A 25,237-nucleotide genomic window follows, 5' to 3' on the forward strand; every position below is an offset into this window, starting at 1 on the left:
GAGCCTGAACAGTTGAATCTCGGCTTGAAAAAAAGCGGGATCTCAAAAATTTTTTTTTTACAACCCGGAAAATCGTGTCTATTGTTCTTTTGCCGTAAGAAGTTAAGAGCATTCACTTAGGTTGTGGAAGAAATAAGTTGGGGAGAACGAAAAAGAATCGGTAAATTCCACAACTCTTGAAAAAGAAAAGAAAAACCGAGCAAGCATAGAAAAATATATGTATAGAAAATGTAGAAAATAAACATCTGTTTTGTATATTTGATGTGAAAGAAAAGAACAAAAATAGAAAATGAATGCTTGCTTGGAAGAAAAATAGTGAAAAATAAAAGTGGAGTTGTGAAAATGTGTTGTGAAGGTTACAAATAAGAAACAAAGGAAACAAAGTCGAGTAGTGTGAATAATACTGTGAATGTCTCTTTTGCATCGGCACTTTCGTTTCAATGGCCTTAGAAATGTCCCTTGTTTGTTAACCCGACCAAGTTTCAACCGAAAAGCCCTTAGTGATCTTTATGCTTCCACAGTACCATTTATGATTGATTAGACATTGTATGAATCTGTTTGATTTCTTCATTATTTGTTAGAGAGTGAGATTAGTCCCGCGGTTGCAAACGCGCAAAATCTTCATTCCTTATTCGAAGAGGAGAGATAGGATGATTCATTCAGAATAGCATTGTTGTAGATAGATAAATATTTTGCATTGCTATTTAAGTTTTAGTTCTTATGTATTATTTTATTCAAAACCGTTGGAAACGTGTATTTGCGGATTTCGCTTGTGTTTGAGCCGTTTATCCAACTTCGGAGAAACCGTTTTCTTAAAAGCAAATCCTCTTGTTCTTCAAAGAGGCATACTTTGCTTGAGGACAAGCAAGAATCTAGTTGGGGAGAGTTGTTAGATGCCCAAAAGTGCTTCTTTGAGCTATCATATGTGGGCATCTTTCACTCTTATTCCTTGCTAATGTGGTCAAAACCACATTCATTTTACATAGAATGCATCACATTGATAAGCAAGCTTGGTGCCTTTGATTTGTGTGTTATTGTGCAGGAAAAGGCATGAACTAATTGAAAATGAAGACACAAGAAAATTGGCAAAGGAACCAAGTTCACAAGCATTCTATCTGCCAGCTCGCTAGGCGAGGATGTGGCGAAGCAAAACCTTCGCTAGGCGAGCTCCTAGCGAAAGGCTCCAGTAAATTGGTTAATTAATTCGCTAGGCGAACTGAAGGCGAAGTGGCAGCGAATTCAGTCTGTTTTGGTGAAAAGAGCAGCCAGCACTAGCTCGCTAGGCGAGGCTCTAGCGAGTCCCCAGCGAGCATTCCAGTAGCAAAACCTCTCAACCTCGCTGGGGCGAAGGTTGAAGCGAGTTCTTCGCTAGGCGAAGGTCTGTTCGCTAGGCGAGCATGACAGTTCCACAGGCCCAGTTTTCTCTGGGCGCAGGGGCATTTTGTGCCCATTTTTGGCCTTCGCTAGGCGAGCCATTCTGCTCGCCTAGCGAACGTGACAGTCCTGCACTTGTCTATAAGTAGCAGGTGCCACTTTTTGAGCCCATACCACTTTTTACCAACTTTTCCATTTTTTTGTACTTTCTCTTAGATATTTTACAGCATTGCTTTGTGGGAGATTTTATGCCCTAATTTCATTTCTCTTCATCTAGCAACCATCTTCCACAAAAAGAAGGTGGATTCCCATCCAACTTCGATCATTCGACTTGGATGTTGATCAACCCTCTTTTCTTACTTGCCGACCAAGCTACCATGAAAATGAGTAGCTAAGTCTCCATTTGTCAAGGTTAGATGTAGGTGATTTCCAAGCTTTGTGTGTAAATGTAAGGATCCTCATTTGTAAACTCTTTAACGGTAAATATATGATGAAAACTTTGTTTCTATTTAAAACTCTTTGTGTTGGTATTTGATCGAGAGATGTTTACCGATTCTTGACCTAGGTTTTCATCCAAACTTGTTTGTTAGCTAGAGATAGTAACAAATGATTTTGTTCACCATAAGGTTGAACCAAAACGTTGTCTTTTTGATAGATTGTGTTCGAGAGAAACAATGGATCAAAATGACAAAACTCACAATGGGTGTTCGAGAGAAACGCATTGAGAGGACTTTGTGAAATTATTTATCATCTAAAGGAGTTTATAAGATTGTTGACCGAGCAAATACATGCAAAGCAAATGTAATCATTGAAACCTAACTTTGACAATATTTCTCATATTAATCAAAACATAACTTTTACCGCAATTAATTACTTTGTATGCAAGATAACTTGATTAAAACCAAAACCCTAGTGTTACATTAAGTTAAGATTAATTCAACCATTGAACGGCAGTGATATCTTACAATCTCTGTGGATACGATAACAAAACCCGACACTTAAAAACTGTTTCAACATAAACCTCCACTTTTTCTAAGCAATGTGGGATTTAGAACTCACACTTGTTTCTCAACACAACTCACACTTATTTCCCAATAATCTTTCCCTTAAGTGTGAGCCCATCCATTATATTCTCCCTCAAGCGAAAGCTCTTTTATCCACATGCGTGTACCGCCGTTAAGAGACACCCTAACTCATCATGGACACTTCAACATAACACGCCATCTAACCACCATGTCAAGAAGACTTTCGAAACAAGGAGTCGATCCCTTACTCGAACCATTAACTTTGATACCACTGATGGATCATCGTGAGGGGGAAACGTACACATTGGATCAAACACTTACTTAAAGGTCAAAGACTCACCCAAACAAGTGAGAGAGACAACACATATTCACCCAAAACTTTTAGGTGATAAATATATGGGTCCTTTACTTATAAAGTGCTCAACCTCCACTTTTTCTAAGCAATGTGAGACTTAGAACTCACACTTGTTTCTCAACACAACTCACACTTGTTTCCCAATATTTTCCATACTTGGAAGTGGTATCTTAAACTTGTGTTCCTTCTCTGATTAACTTCAGAGCCTTATTCTTTGTCTTAACCAATAGCAAGTCGAGTGTCCATGACTTAATTCCAGAGTTAGTTAGTGGCCATCTTTCTTTTCCAGGAGATATTTATTTTTATTGATGGAGGTCTTAATGGAGTGACCTCTAAGATTTTTAAAAGTGTGGTTTTAATGCATGATTTTTTTTCTCTCTATAGGGTTTATTTGAGGTGGCTTCTTTCTTTATTTTTTATTGGCTTTTAATTGTCTTTTTTTATTTCTTTGTTTTACACAGAGTTTGCAGCTATAGGCACACATTATACTGATTGAAACCTCTTTTCTTATGCTTTGTGGTTGATTTTATTTTCCTTTTATCAATATATAATATTTTGTCATTCAAAATTTTTGTATCATAAAAGTCATAAAGTTTAAGATACATTAACTACTAATATTTATTTATACATGTTCCGTCGAGGAACCAGGAATACTTGAATTAGGTGATGAAAAATCCTGAATCGATGGTGTTGATCTTTGATATGGCGACGCAGGGGGTGACCTACAAGGTTAACACTCCAATTCTCAAGTCAATTCAAGATTCAAGATGAGTATAATTGAAAGTGGAGATCAAAAAAGTGTACCTTGCATTTTGTGTAAGATGACTTTTATATCTTGGGTCATGTGTAATGGATTTGCATATATTTAGGACTTTAGTCGGCCCATAAAAGTTTCCCCCAAGGCTTTTAGGGAACTTAGGGAGTCAGGGAAGTCTGTAGCGGTCATGGCCGGCCTCTAAGGATGTCGTCTGCTTCGAACCAAAAAGGAAAAACTTGAGTTAGTTAAAATATTAACGGAGAACATGCACATTAAATGCATTTCCATCATTGAAACGTTATGTCACTTCTCTCTGACACGTGGGATGAAGCGACTAGTTAGGGCATGAAGTTGCTTATAGAGCACTCGAGTTTGTTTACGTTTCCAAGGGAAAATCCATTTGTTGATCTTGTAATTTCTTTTAATAGCTGATCTGGTTCGTTTGATCACCTATGCATATATATATATATATATATATATATATATATATATATATATATATATATATATATATATGGGTTGTTAAGTGCAAATGAAACTTTTTATAATTCCTGAGTCAGTTTTGATTCACAAGTGTTGCTTATTAACAAGTGTCTTCTTCTCTTCCTTCCCGAAAGTTCTTATTAGAGCAAATGCAACTCTTTGCTCAAAGCTCCTACCTTTATCCATTACATTTTTCTTACCAACTTCTACTTACCAAGTAACCTTCTTAACTCAAACTTTTACGTTCAACATTTTTTGTTATTTGTTTAAGATGAGTGGAAGCCTTATTTGTATAGTTAGTGATTTTGAGAGTGATGTTTCTTCCATTGCGGGAATGAGGGTATCTCCCAATTCATATTCCCCCCATGGTCATGGTTTCATAGACCACGTAGTTGTGTCCTTGATCGATGATTCTGATTTAGAAAAGGTATATGGGAAACCCCTTAATGAAAAAGCTTCTCCCAAGATTCTTTTGTCGCCCTCTTGTGAGATATTGACATTGAGGAAGGTCACAATGATGTTACTATGCCCCCTCCTATTTTGTCTGATTGCGGAAATACAAGTTGCCATATTAAGGAGATAATGAATCGGGGATCTTATTCATGTTTATCATAGAACCTACAACTATGAACCTAGTGATGCTAAAACTAAGACCCACATGGCGCATAGGGGTAGACCAAATGTAGTTTCTCGGCTCATGCTCTACGAGCATTTAGAATGTGAATTGTGAAATTTGTGCAGGACCTCATTTGACTATATACTGTGTTGCAACTACGCAACAAATTGAAGAGATAAAATTTCTAAAGCAGGACAACCCTTATTCTAACACTTATAATCCAGGGTGGAAGAATCATCCAAATTTTTCCTAGAAAGATCAGAAAGAGAATGTTCCAAAGCAGGGTTCCATTCAATATCAGAACCAACCACATCAGTACCAATAACAACAAAAGTACCAACAACAACATCATCAATATCAGCAACGAGCACCCAAAAAGGACGATTGGGAACTTTCCATTGAAAAGATGGCAGCTCAAAATTCCTAGTTCCAAGAGGAAACAAGAAATAATCACAGGAACACAATCACTTCTATAAAAAAACTTGAAGTTTAGATGGGTCAGATAGCACAACAAATAGCAGGTTCTCGAACACAAGGTTCCTTACCTAGTGAAACATTACAAAATCCAAGAAATCATGATAATGTTAATGTTGTCACGCCGCGAAGTGAGAAAATTGCTAAAGATGAAGAAGTTATACCACCAATAAAGCCAGTTGAAGAGAAAAATAAAAAGGAGCCTAAACTTGTGATTAAGTTACCCTACCCTCAGAGAGTAACAAAGAAGGAACCTAGAGAGACAGACTTTGAGAAATTCATTATAATGTTTAAAAAGATAGAGAGTCATATGCCTTTTTTTGAAGCACTCGAGCAAATGCCCATGTACACAAAATTCATGAAAGAGGTAATCACCAAAAAGAGACCAATAGGAGATGGGTCGGTAGCCTTAAATGAAAAGTGTAGTGCAATATCACCAGGTAGGAGAATCCCAAGCAAGCAGAAGGATCCCGGAGCGATCACAGTCCCATGCACTATAAAAGACAGAACTTTCAAAAAGGTACTAATTAATTCTAGAGCCAGTGTGAGTCTGATGTCACTGGAAATCTACCAAAGGCTTGGTATTGGAAATGTCAGTAATACAAGGACAAATCTGAAGTTTGCAGACCACTTCATAAAGAATGCATATGGGATGGCAGAAGACATACTGATGACAATAGAAGAATTAAGTTTTCCTGTTGGTTTTGTGATCATAGACATACCTGAGGATGAAGAAACACCTATTATTTTTGGTCGACCATTCATGTAGACAAGTCGATGCAATTTCGACATAGACCAGGGCACACTAACTTTAAAAGTTTATGATGATGAAATAACCTTGAATGTTAGTGAAGACAGGAAGCTAGAGGTAGAAAAAGAAAATCACTATCAAGTAGGCATGATCAGGACAGATGTGAAAAGCCAAAGTAACATACCAACATCAGAAAAAGACTCAAGAAGGCCTTCTCAACTACTACCACCTCCATTAGCAACTCCAAGTGAAAAAATTCCTGTTCCCAGTCCAAAATCTACAATAAAGAGAGTGAAGCCTTATCACCAAGGACAAGGAACTAGCCTGGTGAAGAATGCTCATCGACATAGATAGTATGGTGAATCGTAGATCCATGCGACATTAAATGAAGCGCTTCGTGGGACGCAACCCACACTTTTACTTACTGATGATTTTTTGTTTTTGTATTTTTGTTTGTTTATTAGTTAGGTGATATACAGTCTCTTAACACGGGGAGAGAGAAGGAGATACATGCAATGGAAGAAGAGTCGATACAGAGAATGTTACCCTGAATAGAAATACCACACAGTCGGGAAAACGAGTTTTGGAGGAAGTATCAGAGGCCTACTACGGGTGCCCATAGCAGATGCTACGACCCGTAGTAGGAAAACCCTCCAAAAGCTGGTTTGAAATAGAGGCCTACTACGAGAGCCCGTAGCAGTGGCTACGGCTCTTAGCAGGCAACATACTGGGACGTGGTGACAAGTCAGAAGCTTACTACGGGCGCCTGTAGCAGTGGCTACGACCCATAACAGATGTGCGGGTAAAAATGAAGATTTTTGAAATTATAGAGTTTGAATTTCCAACCCTCTATATTCTCCCACCTTGGGCCCACTCACCATTCATTACCTAATCCAGCTCTACCATATCTCATCATATCCCATTAACCACCAATTATATCCCAAAATCATTACCTTAATATTTTCTCTCTCATTCCAATCATTCCATCTTCATATCCTCTTTCCACTTCTCTCTCCAACTTCTCACAAAAACCCCATTGTTGCCATCACCTAAAACTCTCACTTTTCTCCACATAACCACTCAAAAACTCAAACTCCTTTCATCAAACCTTCATAAAACCCCTCCTCAATATTATTCAGGTACAAATTTCTCTGGAGCTCAACTTTTGAACTGTCAACGTTTCAAGATGCCTCCAAAAAGAACCAATATCACAGAATCATCCAGGACAAGAAAGTGTAGTGCCCGTAACTCAAACCCTCACAACATTGTTTTCGAGGACGAGGAGCAAGCCAAAAGGTATTCGGGGCTCGCACGACGTAAAATTACGCCTTCTAGATACATGTGTGAACGAACTCTAACTGATTTAGGGTTGAAAGCTGAGGTTGATAGAATGTTTCATGTCATACGATTATTAGAGTTTATGCATTTTGAAGAGCCGACTTTTGAGTGCATTACTCTTGAATTTCTTAACACACTTGATTTTCAGCTGCAGAGAAAATGGCTGGGAAATGTGAGGTACTACTTTGGTACCCTAAAATTTTGCCTTTTTAATGAGAATCTTGAATTAACTATTGAGGAGCTCAGAAACATCCTAAAATTGCCCATCTACGGGCCCGACGATGTGCTGGATGATTTTCTGGTGAAACATTTTTGGTCTGAAATTACAGGTAGTCCTGAGTACGGTTCTGCAACCGCTAAGGCATCAATGATTCAAAACCCCTACTTCCAGTACGCCCAAAAGGGCCTTGCATACACTCTTTTTGTCCAGGGTGATAATACTGAGGTGGCCACCCAGAGGGAGTTATTTTTTCTGCACACAATGGCTAATAATGAGATTATTAATGTTGCTGCCTTTGCAATTAATTATTTAGGCAAAGTGGCCCGTGCACCACCAGAGGCATTTCCATGTCTGTGTGTGTGTGTGGTGGTGGGGGGGTATGATTACCCAAATTGCAGACCATCTCGGATATGCCCTCAATTTGTCCTCTGACACCCCTGTTGTAGGTAAAGCAAAAATTGACATGGAACCCCTCATTCACCAAAGGATGATTGTTGTTACTCATAACAGTTACTCACTAATGAGTCGAGGCCGGTTTGTACTTGAATTACCTGCCCCTAACATCGTAAGTATTATTGATCGTTCTAACTAGTTATATGCGAGTGCCGACCCCAATGAGGAGGACAACCACAATATAGATGATTTTGTTATAGGTGACACAATGGGGGAAGATTCCACCTACCAGCCACAATTTGTGGATGAAAACGGAGCTCGGAAACTTGAGAGCCGAGCAAACACGACAAGGAGTTGAGCAGATTCGGCAATGAGCCATGCTGGAGGAAATTCAATCCATGATGCAACAGTTGATGTTGCATTTTCCTCAGCCTCCTCAATAAGGGAACTGTAAGTCACCCCTCTCTCTTTCTTGTTCTAAAACATTGAGGCCAATGTTTAGTTCAGGTTTGAAAGAGGTTTACTAGTTTCTTTTTATTATTGTTTTTGTCTTATTATTTTTGCTATTATTAAGTGTTTTCAAGTAATACAGTTGTTGGATTTCAGTGTTTGAATAAGTGACGAAGGTTAGTAATAATAGGTGATTGGTTACTGCCAAGAAATTACCCCCGAAAATGTTGATACTGTTAAAGATGACTGGACACAACTTTCTTGAGCTCGACCAACAAAGGAACCCTGTACATCCCAACTTAAGAGGGAAGCTGCATCACACTAGAGGTATTAAGGAATTTGTTGGCTATATCAAACACAGTGAGAATTAAACGTCAAACACAATTTTCATCATGAGAGATAATTAAGGTATGTCTCTATCACTCATAGTTTGTGTAAGTTCTCTTCGAATTTCACTGCATTAGTACACACACTGAGACACATTTTTTTCTTTTAACCCTGAGCTTTTCAAGCCAACCTTATTAATTATTACCCTTTGTTCACCCAATTTGAGCATGTATCCCTTTGTTTGTATATATCACCATATTAATGTAACCCACGATCCAAACACTTCCTTACCCTGTTCAGAGAAAGTGTTATGTTTTTTAAGCTGTGTTTAATTCTAAGTTTAGGGTAGCTCCATAATAAACTGAAAGTAAGGTGAGTGCGGAGAAAATAAGAAAAACGACCATAAAAAAAGAAACAAAAGAAAAAGAAAAGAAAAGAGAAAATCTAATGGAACAAAGAAAATCACTCACCAAATGAAAAACACTTTGTTGGGTACAAAGCCAAAAACAAAAAGAACTGAGTAACTAAGCTGAAAATAAAAGAAATGTCAATGGTATGTTAGAACAAACACAGTGAAAAGAAAAATGACATTGACTCTGAACCCAAAAACCATCTATATCCCTTTCATATACCACCTTAACCCAAGCCCCGTTATAACCTGAAATACCTTGAAAGTGTGTGTATTATGCAGGTGAGATGAAAGGAGAATTCATTCAAGCTTACAAGTCGGTATTGCATACTATGAAATCATGAGTGCAAACACTATAGCCCCGAGAGTCTAGGCGAGTGTGTGAAACAAGCTGACAAGTGAATTAGTACTCCTATGTGGAAGTGTGGCGGAATAAATAATTGCGAAAAGCAGGGGACCCTGAAAGAAGAAGAATGAGCAAGTTGTGAAAGATCTCAGTAGTATTGTGGTAAAAGTTGAATCTTCAACTATTTTTGGGCGTGACTTGAGGTAAAAAAATTGTCTTGAAAATTGATTGAGGACAAGAAGTGAGATAAGTTTGGGGATGTGATCAGTCACTGTTTATGCTATGTATTTTGTCACTTATTCAACGAAAATCCATGTAACTTGTATTACTTTGTCTTAATTAATATTATGTTGAGTCTATTTATTTCACCAATAGTTAATTTTATTGTTTCATCATTTCTAGTGTCATTTCTATTTTTTGTCACATTTTACGCTTTGGGTATGTGTCTTTTCCGTATTTCAGGTTCAAGCAGATACTCAAGCACGATCGAATGTAGAAACCAAGGAGAAGCGAACAGAATCAGAAAGAGGTTTTCATGATCCAGTAGGCCTACTACGGCCACCCGTAGCACCTGCTACGAGCCGTAGCAGGAAGCCCTGAATACATAGAAGAAAACAATCCAAATAGGGACCTACTACGACCACCCGTAGCACCGGCTACTGGCCGTAGTAAGGGGGTCTGGCACAGAAGAAAACATTCACCAAAATAATGGTCTGTTACGGCTACCCATAGCACCTACTACAAGCCGTAGCAGGGGACCTGTGACATGACCATTAAAATAGTGGCCTGCTACGGCCACCCATAGCAGGCATGCGTGAGAAAAGTCCAATTTTGACTTTTCTATTGTGATTCCTAAGTGAGGGGCATTTTGGTAAATTGTGAGGAGGATGTGATGGACTTTTGTGGATCTGTTTGAGGAGAGAGAAGACTTTGTTATTAAAAAGGGAGTTTTCAGATAAGAAAGGGAGAATTTTTTAGAGAGCAAGAACTCATACGATTCAGGATTAGAGAAATCAAGGTTTTGGGAGAAACGAGATTTTTCATGAGCGGAAGCAATTGAAGATCAAAGTTGATCTGAATACTTGTAATGTATCCATTTTATATTTTTATTTTCTTGAATATTATGAGTAGTTAAACCCCCAAATGCTATGGGGTGTCCCTGAGTTGAATCTGTAATGACTTTGAGTTTAAATTAGCAATGACAATATTATTTTTCATAATTACTTCAATCTTGTGATGTGCTTAATTCTTTCTATTTCGGAACAATTGAGATTGTCATATGATTATCAATTAGGTTGGACCACCGTTGATAATGCTTTCATGAGATTATTCTACAGTAGATATTACCTAGGACTAGGGATACCCTGTAGGAACCAAATGGTTCTCGATATAATAAGGCTTAATTTTACCGGTAATTTTCTATGAACATAGAGATTATGGCTGAATGATTAAAGGTTTTCTCACCAAGGCCTTGGGAGAAAACACCCTTGAGAACCGGTAGTAATTAATTGATATTTGTTGATGCAATAGTGACTCAGAGTTGTTACAGAGATAAATTACACACCTCCCATAGCATATTACTCTATCTTGAAAACCCTTTTTAGCACTATTTATTTTATTTGCAATTATTTTTATACATTTGAATCTAAAAACCCTACACACATGTTTTTGTTTAATTGAACAACAATTAAAACTCAATATTTACGAGTAGTCCTTGAGATCGACATTCAGGGAACTTTCCTCATCATTACTATAAAGGAAAAATAGTACACTTGATATTTTTCCGATCACTTCCTCATCATAGACCTAAGATAATCCCAACTACCACAATCATTGACTTGTGAAAAATCCACCTTGAACAACATACAATTCTTCTTTTCTCTTTTGGCATAATCATGGATTTCATTAGCTACCAAAACTACATCTAATATTTGTCTTCCAGGGACAAAATCAATATGAGTATTCTATATCAACTTGCCAATAACCTTCCTTAGTGTTAAAGCAAGAATCTTGGCCACTATTTTATAGATACAACTAATGAGGCATAGGGCCTGTAGTTATTCAATTCATGTGGATTATCCACCTTAGGAATCAAAGCAAGGGAAGATGTTCTCATGGATTTGGGCATAATTGTAGTCTCATGAAATTCTTGTATAAAACTAACTACATTATTCCCCATAATGTTCAAGTTGTGGTTGAGAAAGTCCAAATTAAGTTCGTCTGGGCCTGGACTTCTATCTCCATCATAATCCCAAATGACTTCTTTAATTTCTTATTTTGAAAATTTCTCTTCAAAAGCTTATCTACCCCCCTCATCCAGTTTATCAAACTCAAGAATATCCAAATTAGGTCTACATCTATCTGGTTCAGTAAACCTTGCCTCAAAAAATTTCCTTGCAACTTCTTTGACATCAACAACACTGTCCACTCTTCCTTGGCTAGTTGGAAGCGAAATTATTATGTTTGTTCTTACTCTTTCATTATTGTATGGAAAAAAATGAATTTTTATCTCCATATTTAAGCCATGATAATCTTGCGTTCTGTTTCAACAAACTATCCTTCTGGTTCATGACTTTCCAAACATACTCTTGTGCTTCCATCCACTCCAATTTATCTTCTTCAATTGCCACATTGTTGCCATTGAGGAGATAGTCATCCATATAGTTAATTTTGGTTACAACATTTTCAACTATCAAGTCCAACCATCCATACACTTCTCTATTCCACCATCTAATTATTTCTCTCAAGAGCTTGAATTTTTCCTTAATCATGTAGGCCTTCTTACCAAAAATATTAATGGAATCCCCTTTAGATTTTACAAAATCCATGAACTTGTCATGTGCTAACCACCCTTTAATGACTTTAAAAGGCTCAGGTCCCTAGTTTAAATTACTTGATTTAATCCAAATTGGTCTATGATCAAAAATATATCTAGCTCTAATTTCTTGTCCCACTATGTTCCATGCTTATATTTCTCCTTCTGATATTAGTAGCCTGTCTAGCCTACTTACCACACCACCCACAACATTAGGCTAGGAAAATGTATTCCCTACAATTAGAAAGTCAATAAGATCCATTTAATCAATGAAATTACCAAACAACACCATCTCTCTGTTCATCCTATAAGCAATTTTTCCAAACTTCTCAGTTACATTTTTGACAACATTGAAATTGCCCCACCCATTCCCTAAACTCAACTTTATTTTTAAAACTTACTAGATCAGCCCATAGGTTTCTCTTATTTAGGTTGCATGGTGAGTAAACACCGATAAAATAAAAAATAATCCATTTCCATTATGCATTAATTTCAATGAAACCCATGCCTTTAAAACTATAATTGGGATTGATCGAACCAAGTTTCCACACAATCAAAACTCCTCCCGATTCACCTTCTCCCCATTTTTTCGACCATCCCAATGACTGACTCCCTCATAGCCCCTTGGTAATCTCTTCAGTCATCTATTGTATTTTTGTTTCTTGAATAAAGCATATATCTATGCTTCCTTTTTGAATTAGTTGGCTTATCCTTCTTCTTTTTGAGGCATTGCCATACCCTCTGATATTGAAAGTTATATTATCCATTTGACTTCAATTACCTTCGCCTTCCTTGAGATTTTCTCTTCATGATCTCTGTCTTCCATTTCTTTAATGACTTTCACGTATGCCTCATTACTTTTGGTAGTTGTAACGCCTAACCCTTTGATGTTCTTCCATACCCGATTTGGAACATCATTCTTAATTTCGTTCCAAAATTGATTATTACCTTGAAGAACACCAAACTCATTACACGAGTTACAACAAAGTAAAAAACCTCCTGAAAATCGCACAAAGCTCCTACTTATTTCCTTACTTTCGGACTTCGACCTCAATTTATGACTTTGTTGTTGAGGTTTTGAATTAGGAATATTATTCTTTGAACGAACAAGGGAAGCGAAATAATATGGATTAGCGTTTAAATTTTGATTAATCACAGCCCATGTGTCATTCATCCCAACAATATCCAACGGTGTTAGTATGTTGAACTTGCGGGCCATCAAAAATTTTGGACTCATAAGAATGCTTTTATCACCAATTTGGGCTAAAGTATTGGGCCCATAACCCCGTCGTTCTATGCATTTGCTGGCATTGTACAATTGTTCCTTGCAGACTTCTCCAAGTTTTCCTTCCCCAAAAAACCATCATTCTTAGAGCAGCAAAGACTCTTTTCGAGACACATAAAATTAGATGCTTTTTCACCAACCTTCATAATCCATCTTTTTCCACCACCAGACACTTTACGAATCACCTCCTTTTCCAAAGGCTCCTGAACTTCTTTCTCATTTTTGTCATTGCCTTTATCGCCTGGGCCACTACTAGCCTTCTAGCTATCTTTGACAAAATACCCTTTTGAGTTTTCATATCCACTATGATCACATTGTCTACACGTGCCATCTTCTTCACCGAACTAAGGTAATCATCATCCTGTTCAGAGTCCTCATCATTGTCTCTACCATATTCTTTCTCTTTAGCCATTACAATTCGTTTGGGCCCATAGTTATCCTCAATAATCTTAATCCTATGGACATTCACATTGACTTCCATATTGAAAGTTTGGTTCAAAACCATGCAATATTGTGTTCTTACAAGTATTCTTGCAACATACATATGGGTTTGCAGTGAAATTTCTTCGTTAGAGCACACATACTTGCCAACGGAGCATGTTATGCACTCAAAAAAATTTGGGCGCCACGCATGGCATGGGACACCAAAAAACGTAGCTAAGTCATTCTCCAATTATCAACATCATCCAGTTTCCATGGTCTAATTTCTTAAAAACCATTCACTTATCCATTCTGGTCCAGAATCCACTAAAGCCTTAAGCTCACCATCTTCATTTTCCACCATTAAACAAAGGTTAGCTCCAAGAGGGCTTATCTTGATTGTAAAGTGGCCTTTGGAATGAAACTTTTTCTGCATGGAGTACGTCGATCCAGGTTCAACTACGACTCTAGTGAATGCTTTATGGATCCAGTTGAAACCTTCCTCCTCAATATTGAACTACAGATGTACAAACAATGGTTTTTCCTTCCAGTGCATCCAAGATCGTGCATTTTTTCCGTCCTTTTCATCATTATGAATAACTTGGGCATATGATTTTTTCACGTTGTTTGTGCTTATACCATTTTGCAACCTTCAAATCACCGACCTATCAGTACCCCAGTTCTTCCCTTAATTGATTTTATTAAAAACAGATTTCATATTTTTTTTTCAGGTTCAAAACCTTGCTTATGGTAAATCCCATTCCTTTTGAATCGTGGGATGTTGGCAAAAAGTTTACAACCTTGTATGAAAATATTGTCCAGAGCCACAACCATCATTCTAACATCCCCACATTTCAAAATCTAACGAAACCATACATGTTGCCTCTCTTATCTCTTTTCGGTGGGATGACAACTTCATCAAGGATATCATAGTTTTCGAAAATATTAAACATCTCTTTCGCACCATGAGAGTTCGAAAAACAAGTAAAGAGAAAATATGTAGTTATATCCTCAGTAACTTTACTTTTTCCTCTAAAAGAATCCTAGCAAGTACTTGTTATACGTCAATGATGCTCTGAGTGTTTCGTGTAACTCTGTCCCAACCATCTTCGTCTAAACCTCTCCCACCAGATTGTATTGTCATGAAGATTTTAACACAAAAAGCTACAAAAACATAAGAAAACAAAAAAAATTAATACTAAGAGAAATAATACATATTAGATCCCTAATCCGAAGATTAGGACTTTAAATCTCATTATAACGCATGTATTCTTTCCTTTGCAACCTAAAACTCATTTAATTTTGAATTATCAACTTTGCATGATGCTAAGTTGCTCTTATTGTTTTTTCACCAATTTATACTCTTATTTTACAAGTTTTCAAAATTAAACTTAGCCTAAAGACTAATGGACTATGCAGTCTGATAAGTTAGTCCATGTTTCGCTCCTGTCATTTTAATTTAGAAATCGCAATGTAATGTACAATAAAATTAATTTCCTTTTCACACACACCAAGAAGAAATGACACAATATTTCTTTACAGAACTATATTTATAAAAACGTGATGTTCATGTGAAATTTGGATTGACAAGGAACTCAACGATATCATACTCATGTGAAAATCAATGCAGAAACATACCACAAATATTAACACCCATCAAATTAATCAAACAAATACCATATACAGATGCATGCAAACAAATAACTGCAAGTTTCAAATATTCAAAATAATTATTTATTTACAACTTATCAGAAGATAAAACTTCTTTACCATGCAAGAAATTGCGTACAATAATGATAGTCTGGACAATTTTAGAGAGTAAAAAATTTATATACTTATGCAATATATATGATACTAAACTAAGATTCATCGACAACTATTTTGATTGGAATTTTTACAATATCACATGCAAATATTGCAAATTGAGGAAATCAAACCCTCTTTAACTTCCAAAATTGAAAGATACCAATAACTTTCATAAGACATTTTCATCCAATTATATGTCACGTTGGATTATACTTGTGCTCATTTGAAATATATTTTTTGGAATTCATATAACTAGACATGCAAAAACTATTAAAATTAGGATTGAGTAGAAAGTTAAGGTAACAAAATAATATAAATTATATTACTAATAATTATCTTACAAAATGACATAGTTAACCAAATGAGTGGGTATAAGTGTTTTATAATGAACTAGATAAAAAAAATTGTTGCAATTTTATATGCATCAAAGAGCTGGTACAAGGAGGGCCAGTTCTTTTCCTGTGCAAGCTGTGCAGTAGCACATGGCCTCACTTTTTGTAGGGCCTCAAATTAACTATTATTAGTGAATATAAAAAAATAAAATTGTATCACATATAATAAATAAAATATTAAATGCTGAAAAATATGATATTTGGAAACCAAACGTTTTTTTCTCCTTTCTTACGCGTTCTCACTTCTCTCTCCTCTCAAACGTTATTCTCTTCTCTCTTTCTCTGTTAGAGCTGTTTGAAACCAGAAAAAAAAATCTTATTTTTCCTTTTCAATCCTCTCTTTTATCAAGTTAGTTTATTCAATTAGTTACTTTCCATTTATTTTTATTGTGATTATTTGATTTTGAAGGTAGAAAAAATAGTAATTTTAGATTTATTTTAAATTTTAGGGTGAAATCCTATTTTAGTTCCGGTATCAATATTGATTTTAGATTTTAGGGTGGAAATGAGAGTAAATTGTTTTCTTTATAAAATTATAATATATAAATAAATAAAATTTTAGGGTGAAATGGGATACTAGTATACTGTATATACTACTCAGTATAATGAAAATTCAAAACAAGAATACTGTTGGTGTTGGTGACGATTTTTATACATACTTTTTCTCATAAGACCAAATTGCAATTTGGAATGAGATTAATTACTATGCACTGTCAGTATAAAAAGTTTTATACAATCGATTCATCACCATCACCCGTTTGCATTACTTTATAGATTTTTAAAATAAAAGTCAAACTTGTTTCAACATCCAACAGTTATGATTAACTGACGGTGTAAAATCCTTTTACACTGTCAGTGTATTTCAATTAAATCCATTTGAAATCTTTCAAAGCAAAATTAGTATGTATTAGTATTGATATTTTTTATGATTAATTTATAATTGAGATTAATTGTTATGCACTGTCAGTGTAAAAAGTTTTACACTGTCAATGCATCACAATCATCCGTTTGTATTACTTTTTAAATGTTTAAAATAAAAGTCAAATCTTTCAAATAAATCAGTGGTTGTGATTAATTGATAGTATAAAAATTCTTTACACTGTCAGTGTATATAAATTAAATTCTTTATAATTTATTTAATTAAATGTAATTTATTTTCTTACTATTAATTTATAATTTGCTTTTAATTTATAATTATTAATTTTTTATGGTACTATATTAGAGAAGAACACAACATAATAAAATATAATTGAATATTAATTAAAGTCTTTTCTCCATGATTTAATTATTAATATTTTTTGATGATTAATTTATAAATTTTTTATTTAATGTAATTGATTTTTTTTTGTTATTGATGTAGGAACACAATTTCACAACAGGATAATTAGTAGATCATCGACGGACACAAAAGACATTGTGAGAAATTTCAGGTTTTTCTTATTATGCCTCCTAAGAATAGAAAATTTGAATGTGGAAATGATAAACGTAAGAAAAAGAAAAAAATTGAAGAGTTAATTCAATCTCAAGTAGGAGCTCTTGATAAATTTTTAATCAAAGAACCACAAGTTTCAAATGAAAGTCGTTATGTTGATAATATTGATAGTTTGCCTATTGAAAATGATAATCTTGATAGTGTGCCTATTGAAAATGATAATCTTGATAGTGTGCCCATTGAAAATGATAATCTTAATAGTGTGTCCATTGAAAATGGTAATCTTGCTAGTGTGCCAATTGTTGATGAAGTTAATAATGATGATGATGCCGATGATGGTGATGATGATAATGTTGATTATGATATATTTGATCCAAGAAATTGGGATCGTCTTCAACCTAAACTGATTAATTTATTAGTTGTGAAAGGTCCTAAAAGAGATAATTCTATTGTGAAGGGTCCTAGAGATAGTTTGAATAGACGTTTTACGGCTAATTTGTATACTAGAGCTTTAGCAAATGGAGAGGTGTGTGATAGAGATTGGCTTGTTTATTCGAAAGAGCTTGATAGAGTATTTTGTTTTTATTGTAAAGTTTTTAAAAATGGGATTGTTAGGGGACAATTAGCAAATGAGGGTTATAGTGATTGGGTACATGTTGGTGAAAGAATTAAAGAGCACGAGTTAGGCATGAAACATGTTTAAAATATGACTACTTGGTATGAGTATCGCAAAAGGCTGCAAAAATTTCAAACTATTGATAAAATAACTCAAAGATTAATTGAGAAAGAAAAGGATCACTGGAAAAATGTTTTAAAAAGAGTTATTTCAATAGTGAAATTTCTTGCTAAACATAATTTAGCCTTTCGTGGTTCTAAGGAGAAATTGTACGAAGATAGCAATGGAAACTTTTTGGGTTTGATTGAAATGTTAGCTGAATTTGACCCAATCATCCAAGAACATGTTAGACGTGTTACAACTCAAAAAGTTCATATTCATTATCTTGGGCATAACATACAAAATGAGTTGATTTCATTGCTTGGTTCTGCGATTAAAATTGAAATCATTAGAAAAATCAAACAGGCAAAGTATTTTTTAGTGATACTTGATTGTACTCCTGATGTTAGTCACCAAGAGCAGATGTCTTTGATAATAAGATATGTGGATATTTCTTCAGCTTCTGTTAGTATTGATGAATCATTTTTAGGATTTTTGAATGTGAATGATACAAGTGGTCAGGGGCTTTTTGATGTTTTACAAAATGAATTGAAAGAACTTGGTCTCGACCTATTTGACGTGAAAGGGCATGGTTATGATAATGGGTCAAATATGAAAGGAAAACACCAAGGTGTGCAAAAGAGATTTTTAGACATAAATCCGAGAGCCTTTTATACTCCTTGTGGTTGTCATAGTCTTAATTTGACATTGTGTGATATGGCTAACTCTTGTATTAAAGCTAGGATTTTTTTTGGAGTTGTTCAACGCATTTATACAATTTTTGCCAATTCTACTAAGAGATGGAAAATTTTGAAAGATAATGTAAAAGGGTTGACTCCAAAATCATTGTCATCCACTCGTTGGGAGAGTCGTGTAGAAAGTGTCAAAGCTATAAGAACTCAAATGTTAGAATTTACAGAAGCTTTGCTTGAAGTGTCAGAAAATGATCTTGATCCTAAAATACAAAATGAAGTTAAATCCTTAGCAACAAATGAGCTTGGTGATTTTGAGTTTTTGATGGCTATAATTATTTGGTTTGAAATATTATCTGCAATTAATTCTGTTAGCAAGCTTTTACAGGAAAAGGATATGCTTATTGATGTTGCTATGCAAAAAATTAAGGGGTTGATTTCGTATTTTGAGGGATATAGAGAAACATGTATTTATAAGGTATTGATTAACGCTAAGGAAATTGCGGTGGAATTGAATATTGCCCCAATATTTCCTCAAAGGCGTATAATTAAAAGAAAAAGGAAATTTGATGAGAATTTGAATATCCCATCAGTCGAGCTATTAGAAGAAGAATCATTCAGGGTTAATTATTTTCTTTACCTTGTTGATCAAGCTGTTGTTTCTCTTAATAAGAGGTTTGAGCAATACCAAGAGTATGAAAGTATTTTTGGTTTCTTGTTTACTTCTCACAAGTTACAATCATTAGATGATGCAACTTTGAAGTCTTGTTGTATTAACTTTGAGCAGGCATTGAAACATAATGAGCAATCTGATATTGAGGGGAATGAATTTTTTGCAGAGTTGAAGTTACTAAGAGAAATGTTGCCTGAAGAAACCATAAGACCTACTGATATATTATTATTTTTAAAAGGCTTGTATTGTTTTCCTAATACAGTTATTGCATATAGAATCTTATTGACTATTCCTGTGACAGTTGCTTCTGTAGAAAGAAGTTTTTCAAAATTGAAGTTGTTAAAGACTTACTTGCGGTCTACCATGTCACAAGAAAGGCTTAATGGATTGGCATTAATAGCTATTGAAAATGACATTTTGGAGACAATAAAATATGAAGACTTAGTTGACGATTTTGCTTCAAAAAGTGTTCGTAGGAAGACTCTTTTTATGTAGTTAGATAATTTAAGTTGTAAGAAATGGTGTTAGTAGTTTAAACAATACCTTTGAACTTTTTGGTACTTCATTTGGTTAATATATAATTTTATCTTTTGTTTGTCATTTTTAATCATTAAAATTATATATATATATATATATATATATATATATATATATATATATATATATATATATATATATATATATATATATATATATATATATATATATATATATATATATATATATATATATATGTCCATTTTTAAAATTAGAACAGAGCCTCTGAATTGATTGGATGTACCGTACAAGCCATCGTTTAGTTTTCTTTTTCCAGTATTTTCGTAATCAGTCCGATAAAATCTTCTAATTAGTTGGGTAAATTTTATTATAGAAAAAAAATACAAAAACTCAAACTTTGATGTTTGATCAAGAACATTCCAAGTGAAAAAGTGATTGAATGGCACCATGTTTATTTTGCCTCCTATAAAACACAAATTCCAACATTAAAACGCTTTAGAAAGTTACACCCTAAACACGCGAAAATAAGTCGGGACTTTAACTACTTTTAATCCGCTTATCTTTAGAAGTTCTTAAATCTTAGTTTCTCGAAGTCATATATTTGATCACATCAGATTTTTGATCGCATTAGATTTAACATTCAAATTTCATTCCATTCTTATCTCCATAAATACATCTTGCATGAAGTATAAGTTTGATGTTGTGTTAAACCCATAAATTATAAAAGGGAAAAAAAGAAACCACACATCTTCCCTGGTCTTTTAGACTCTTCAATGTTTAGATAAATATTGCTAATTTTATAATTAAAAATATTAAAAGAATGAAGAGTAATAAATAGTAAATAGTTGAGAAAAATTTATTAATGTTGTATTAATTTAGTGGCTAATATTTTTGTTGAATTGATAATAAAATCAATTTAATACATTATAATTATTTTCATGTTATTTAAAAGATAAAATAAGTTAAATTAATTGATTAGTGATAATAATTTATTGGTTTCATGTATAAACGGTATGTTTCACGGACCTTTTAAAAAACTTGTTTCTATAGAAATAACTTGAATAAAGTTGATGTCCAAAAAATGTAGTTAATATATTACAGTTGTTCGTATTTTTATTTTGAGAATATTGAAAATATATTATTTTAATTAATTAATTATTAAAACCCTTTGTTTATGTAAATTTGTTATAATAAATTCAAATTATTAAATTAAAATATATTTAGTTTTATTTAAAAGACATAAAACAAATACTAAATTTAACTAATTGATTAGTAATAAATAAATATTTATCATGTGTATAAATTGTTTGTGTCTACACCTCTATTATATCATATTTCATCAACTCAAATTCTATCATATTCCATATATTAAAATATAAAAAGGCTCGGGTGACTCATTTCCAAATTATAATGATAAATTTTACATAATATATTATAATTATTCTCTTTTTAAAATTTATGATATAAAAAATATTAATTTTAAATGATTTTTTTACATCATTTTTATAATAAATGCCAATTAACTAATTAATTGATTAGTTATACATATTTTTTTTAATGACTAATTTTTCAAAAAAATAATGAAATGTATATTTATGTTCACTTTTTATGTCATTTTTTTTTATAAAACAACAATTTTTAGTAATATATAATTGTTTCGAATATGTTATATATTAGAAATTATAATTAGTATTAGAGTTAATCTTATTTTTATTTAAAAGATATAAATAAATTTATTTACAAGCTTGATTTAAGAAAAGAAGTTTGAAAATGCAATGACATAAGGCCAAAGTTTCTATCTTTTTTTGCAAAGCGGTCAAAGTTTAGAACAAAAGTAGTTCACACAAAGAAGGTTTTAAAAAATGGAGGGAGAAATTTCGAAATTAAAGAAATGGGGAGAAGATGAAGAGACTATCCTATGTACAAAATTAAAAGTTTAGAGTTGAAAAGATCTGACCAAATGGGTAGCAATCCAATAGACAAGAATGTCAATAGAAACCCAGAATTCCCTTAGACTTTTAGAATCAAGCTACACACAAATGCACAATTATATTATCTTGAAGAGTAAGGCATCAAATAAAGATGGCCACATCCAAGCTTATCCATTCCATTATCTCCTTCAAAGTATCCCATGTAACAGATGAATTCCACAAGTCACAGGTTCAAAATAACATCTCCACAATGATCATGTTGCAGATGAACTCAAAAGGATCTTGAATGATGTATCAGATGAAGTTTCAGATTGCAAGCATTTGGTTTCTCAACAAGTTGGCATTGTCCAAGTCCTTTAGCATAGGAAGGTTGCCTAGATTCTAAGTCCATTTGTCCAAGATCAAGCCAACAATCCACACAAAAGTCTTTTAGGGTTTTTGTTGTTATTATGTACATTAATGGTCAAAGACCACACAAACAAGCAAAATATACACAAACAAAATATATCACACAATATGGTCCAAATGAACAAAGTGAAAATTGCATTAACATAAACAATTAGAATGATATGAACAATGGCAAGTGAATAGAAACAAAAATTAAATGGCATTAAAGTAAAGGACTTGAAATTAAAAGTTAGTAGTTAATTGGTTAGAAGTTAATATTGTTTTGCTTTTGCTTTTTAATTGAAGTCATTCTTTGGAGAACACTCAACACACTTATCACAAGCATGGATCCTTGAACCAAGACATCTTCCAAAGGAAGGAAAAAAGGCCAAGTTTCCACACAATACCATGAAAGAGGAAAGACTTACAATCTCACTAACTAGAATGCTTATCCCTTTTAGGTCACAAATTTAGCGTTATGTTAAGCAATCGTAATTGGACTTATGTAGAAGTCACAACTATTTGAGGTCGGGCAATAAAATTTTGGTATTTTAATTTAGCGTTATCCCTTTTGGCCTAATCTCATCCATACTCATGTCAATTTTTCAATCAACTAGCCTTAGGATTATGAGATATCATAGGCCAAATGAAATGAATGAATGAAGAAAGGGAATAAGATGAAGTGGGAGGGGAATGAATCAAAACACAAATTGGTCAAATGAGGACTTTTACCAAATTAATGTCATCCATTCATTTTGGGAGATGAAATGTACATTCCAACAATCCCCTAAATCCAATGATATTAATTTGACAAAGTCAAATCAACCTTGACCAAGACCCAACAACAAGAGTCAAACATAAATAAGTCATCACAATTGGTCAACAAATTTATTTGGCATTTATTCAAATTAAAATACTAAAATAGTGCATTTTAATTAAATATGGTTTGTCAAATTCCTAAAATCTCATCAAAACACCAAAGAAATGGTCATGAGATTTATCATAGGTCAAACAAGGTCAAATGACCTTCGAGAAAAAATTTCATAATTTTTTTACATTTAAAAATATTTTTAAACAATTAAAAACAAATGCAAAATCAATTAATTCATGAAAAATATTAATAATGATCCAAAAAATAATTTTAATTCAGAATATGAAAGATAAAAATATTTGATTTTTTTTTTGGTGAAAGTCCCATATTTTTTGGATCAATATTGAATTTAATATGAATTATTGAAAATAATGCAATTAAAATAAAAATTAAAACATCAGAAAAAATGTGAACCACTTGATCTCCCTCATTAATTGAGGTAGCAGATCAAGTGGTCAGAAACGCGCTATCCATGATGGACTCTAGTCAGCGCGCCATAACCTTGGTAATCAGAAAGAACGCTCAGGATTAAAACAAATTAGATGAATCCCATGGTTGTGAGAGATGCCAACACATCGCCGGAGCTGTAGCTCCGGTCTTCTTCTCCGGTGGACCTCACCGGACTGGTCCACTTCAACCATCACCAAAATTAAAAACAAGGACATGATCTCAAAGTAAAAATGGCACTGAGTTCGAATCTGGCCTCAGTTCACTCTAACTCCAAGTATATTGAGAGATACATGGAGTTGAAATTTGAGGTACATGAACTGAGTTGCTTCGATTTGGCCTCTAAGCAACTCAATTTTCTTGCCTACATTGGTAGGACTTAAGAGAACCAAAGAATCAATAGAATTGAGCAAGAATTAGAGAGAATCGAAGAGATCAAAATTTCTGGAAAATACCTTCAATGGAGGTCTGGATTCAACTGATCTTGCTCTTGCTCGTACTTGATCTCACTCCAAATGCTTGCAGAAGAAGGATTGAATGCTCAAAAGTTTGTGGATTCCTGGAGATTTGAATTGCAAAATAGTGGAAATTCAAACTCAAATTCAAGTGAATTTATCAGGTTTATCCTTTGCAATGTGAGGGTTAGAGTTAGGGGATCAAAGCTGGTGCGAATGTGTGTGAAATGCTGAGCATATGAGGCTCTCTTTATAGCTGAATCCATTGCTTTTTGCACACTTGAATTCACTTTCTAAATTTGGTCATTGATAATGCATGGGTGCATGGGCGCGCATAATCCCATAAAATCATTTCCATAAGTCCACAAATGAGTGCGAGATAGTCTGAATTCAGATTGGATTGCAAGGCAAGTGTACATTTTGATTTGAAGTTTGATCCTTGCCAAGTGATGACACCATGTTCATGCCATGCGCAACCTATGCATTCCTTGTCCAAAATGAATGAATTTGAGCTATTTGAAAAGGTGAGATCAAGAGGAATAACTTTCATGTTCAACACTTTTCCATTTGGAGTTTGTATAATGAAGAAATTTGAGGTGGGAGTTTGGAAATTTTTGACATATCAAAATTTTCTAAGTGTCAAGCCATATGTCTCAATATTCCCCCTTGATTGACTTTTTATATGAACTTCAAATGAGAAAAGTGTCTTCATCAAAGTTTTAGATCTCTCAAATACCTTTAAAATGGTCACCAATTTAATTTAATTTGGATTTGAAATGATTGAGTTATGCATTTTTGAAGTTTGAAAAAATCACTTGATCAATGGCATAGGTCAAAAGTGACCTATAATGTAACCTCATATCACATGCTCAAAAAAGTTGAATTAGCTCCCACCCCAAACATCAAAGTTGGAGTAGACACATTGAATTTGATTGTTCAACATGGAAATCTTTCATCTCATAAAAATTGAGCAAGTTATGGCCTTGGGAATTTGACTTTCAAATTAGGGTTTAGACAAAATGACCTATAATGTTTCAACATAGAAAACGATTTTCCAAGAAAAACTAGCTCTATGTATCAACAGAAAGTTGTTTGGAATG

General features: G+C 33.9%; 3 protein-coding genes across 3 annotated transcripts; all 3 read left to right on the top strand.

Moving 5' to 3' along the window:
- The first annotated feature begins 5,103 nt into the window (after positions 1–5,103).
- LOC127080295 (uncharacterized) lies at positions 5,104–6,386 on the top strand. Its single transcript, XM_051020619.1, has 3 exons — positions 5,104–5,849; positions 5,934–6,162; positions 6,300–6,386. The coding sequence occupies exons 1-3, from the start codon at positions 5,104–5,106 to the stop codon at positions 6,384–6,386; spliced, it is 1,062 nt and encodes a 353-aa protein (XP_050876576.1).
- A 7,576-nt stretch (positions 6,387–13,962) lies between these two features.
- Positions 13,963–18,171, top strand: LOC127080297 (uncharacterized). The gene is made up of 3 exons (XM_051020620.1): positions 13,963–13,966; positions 17,397–17,466; positions 17,700–18,171. Exons 1-3 carry the CDS (start codon positions 13,963–13,965, stop codon positions 18,169–18,171), a joined length of 546 nt encoding a protein of 181 aa, XP_050876577.1.
- A 3-nt stretch (positions 18,172–18,174) lies between these two features.
- Positions 18,175–20,043, top strand: LOC127080298 (uncharacterized). The gene has a single exon (XM_051020621.1). It carries the CDS (start codon positions 18,175–18,177, stop codon positions 20,041–20,043), a length of 1,869 nt encoding a protein of 622 aa, XP_050876578.1.
- Positions 20,044–25,237: the final 5,194 nt, after the last annotated feature.

This window comes from Lathyrus oleraceus, chromosome 5 (genome assembly GCF_024323335.1).
Source record: "Lathyrus oleraceus cultivar Zhongwan6 chromosome 5, CAAS_Psat_ZW6_1.0, whole genome shotgun sequence".
Taxonomy (NCBI): Eukaryota; Viridiplantae; Streptophyta; class Magnoliopsida; order Fabales; family Fabaceae; genus Lathyrus; species Lathyrus oleraceus.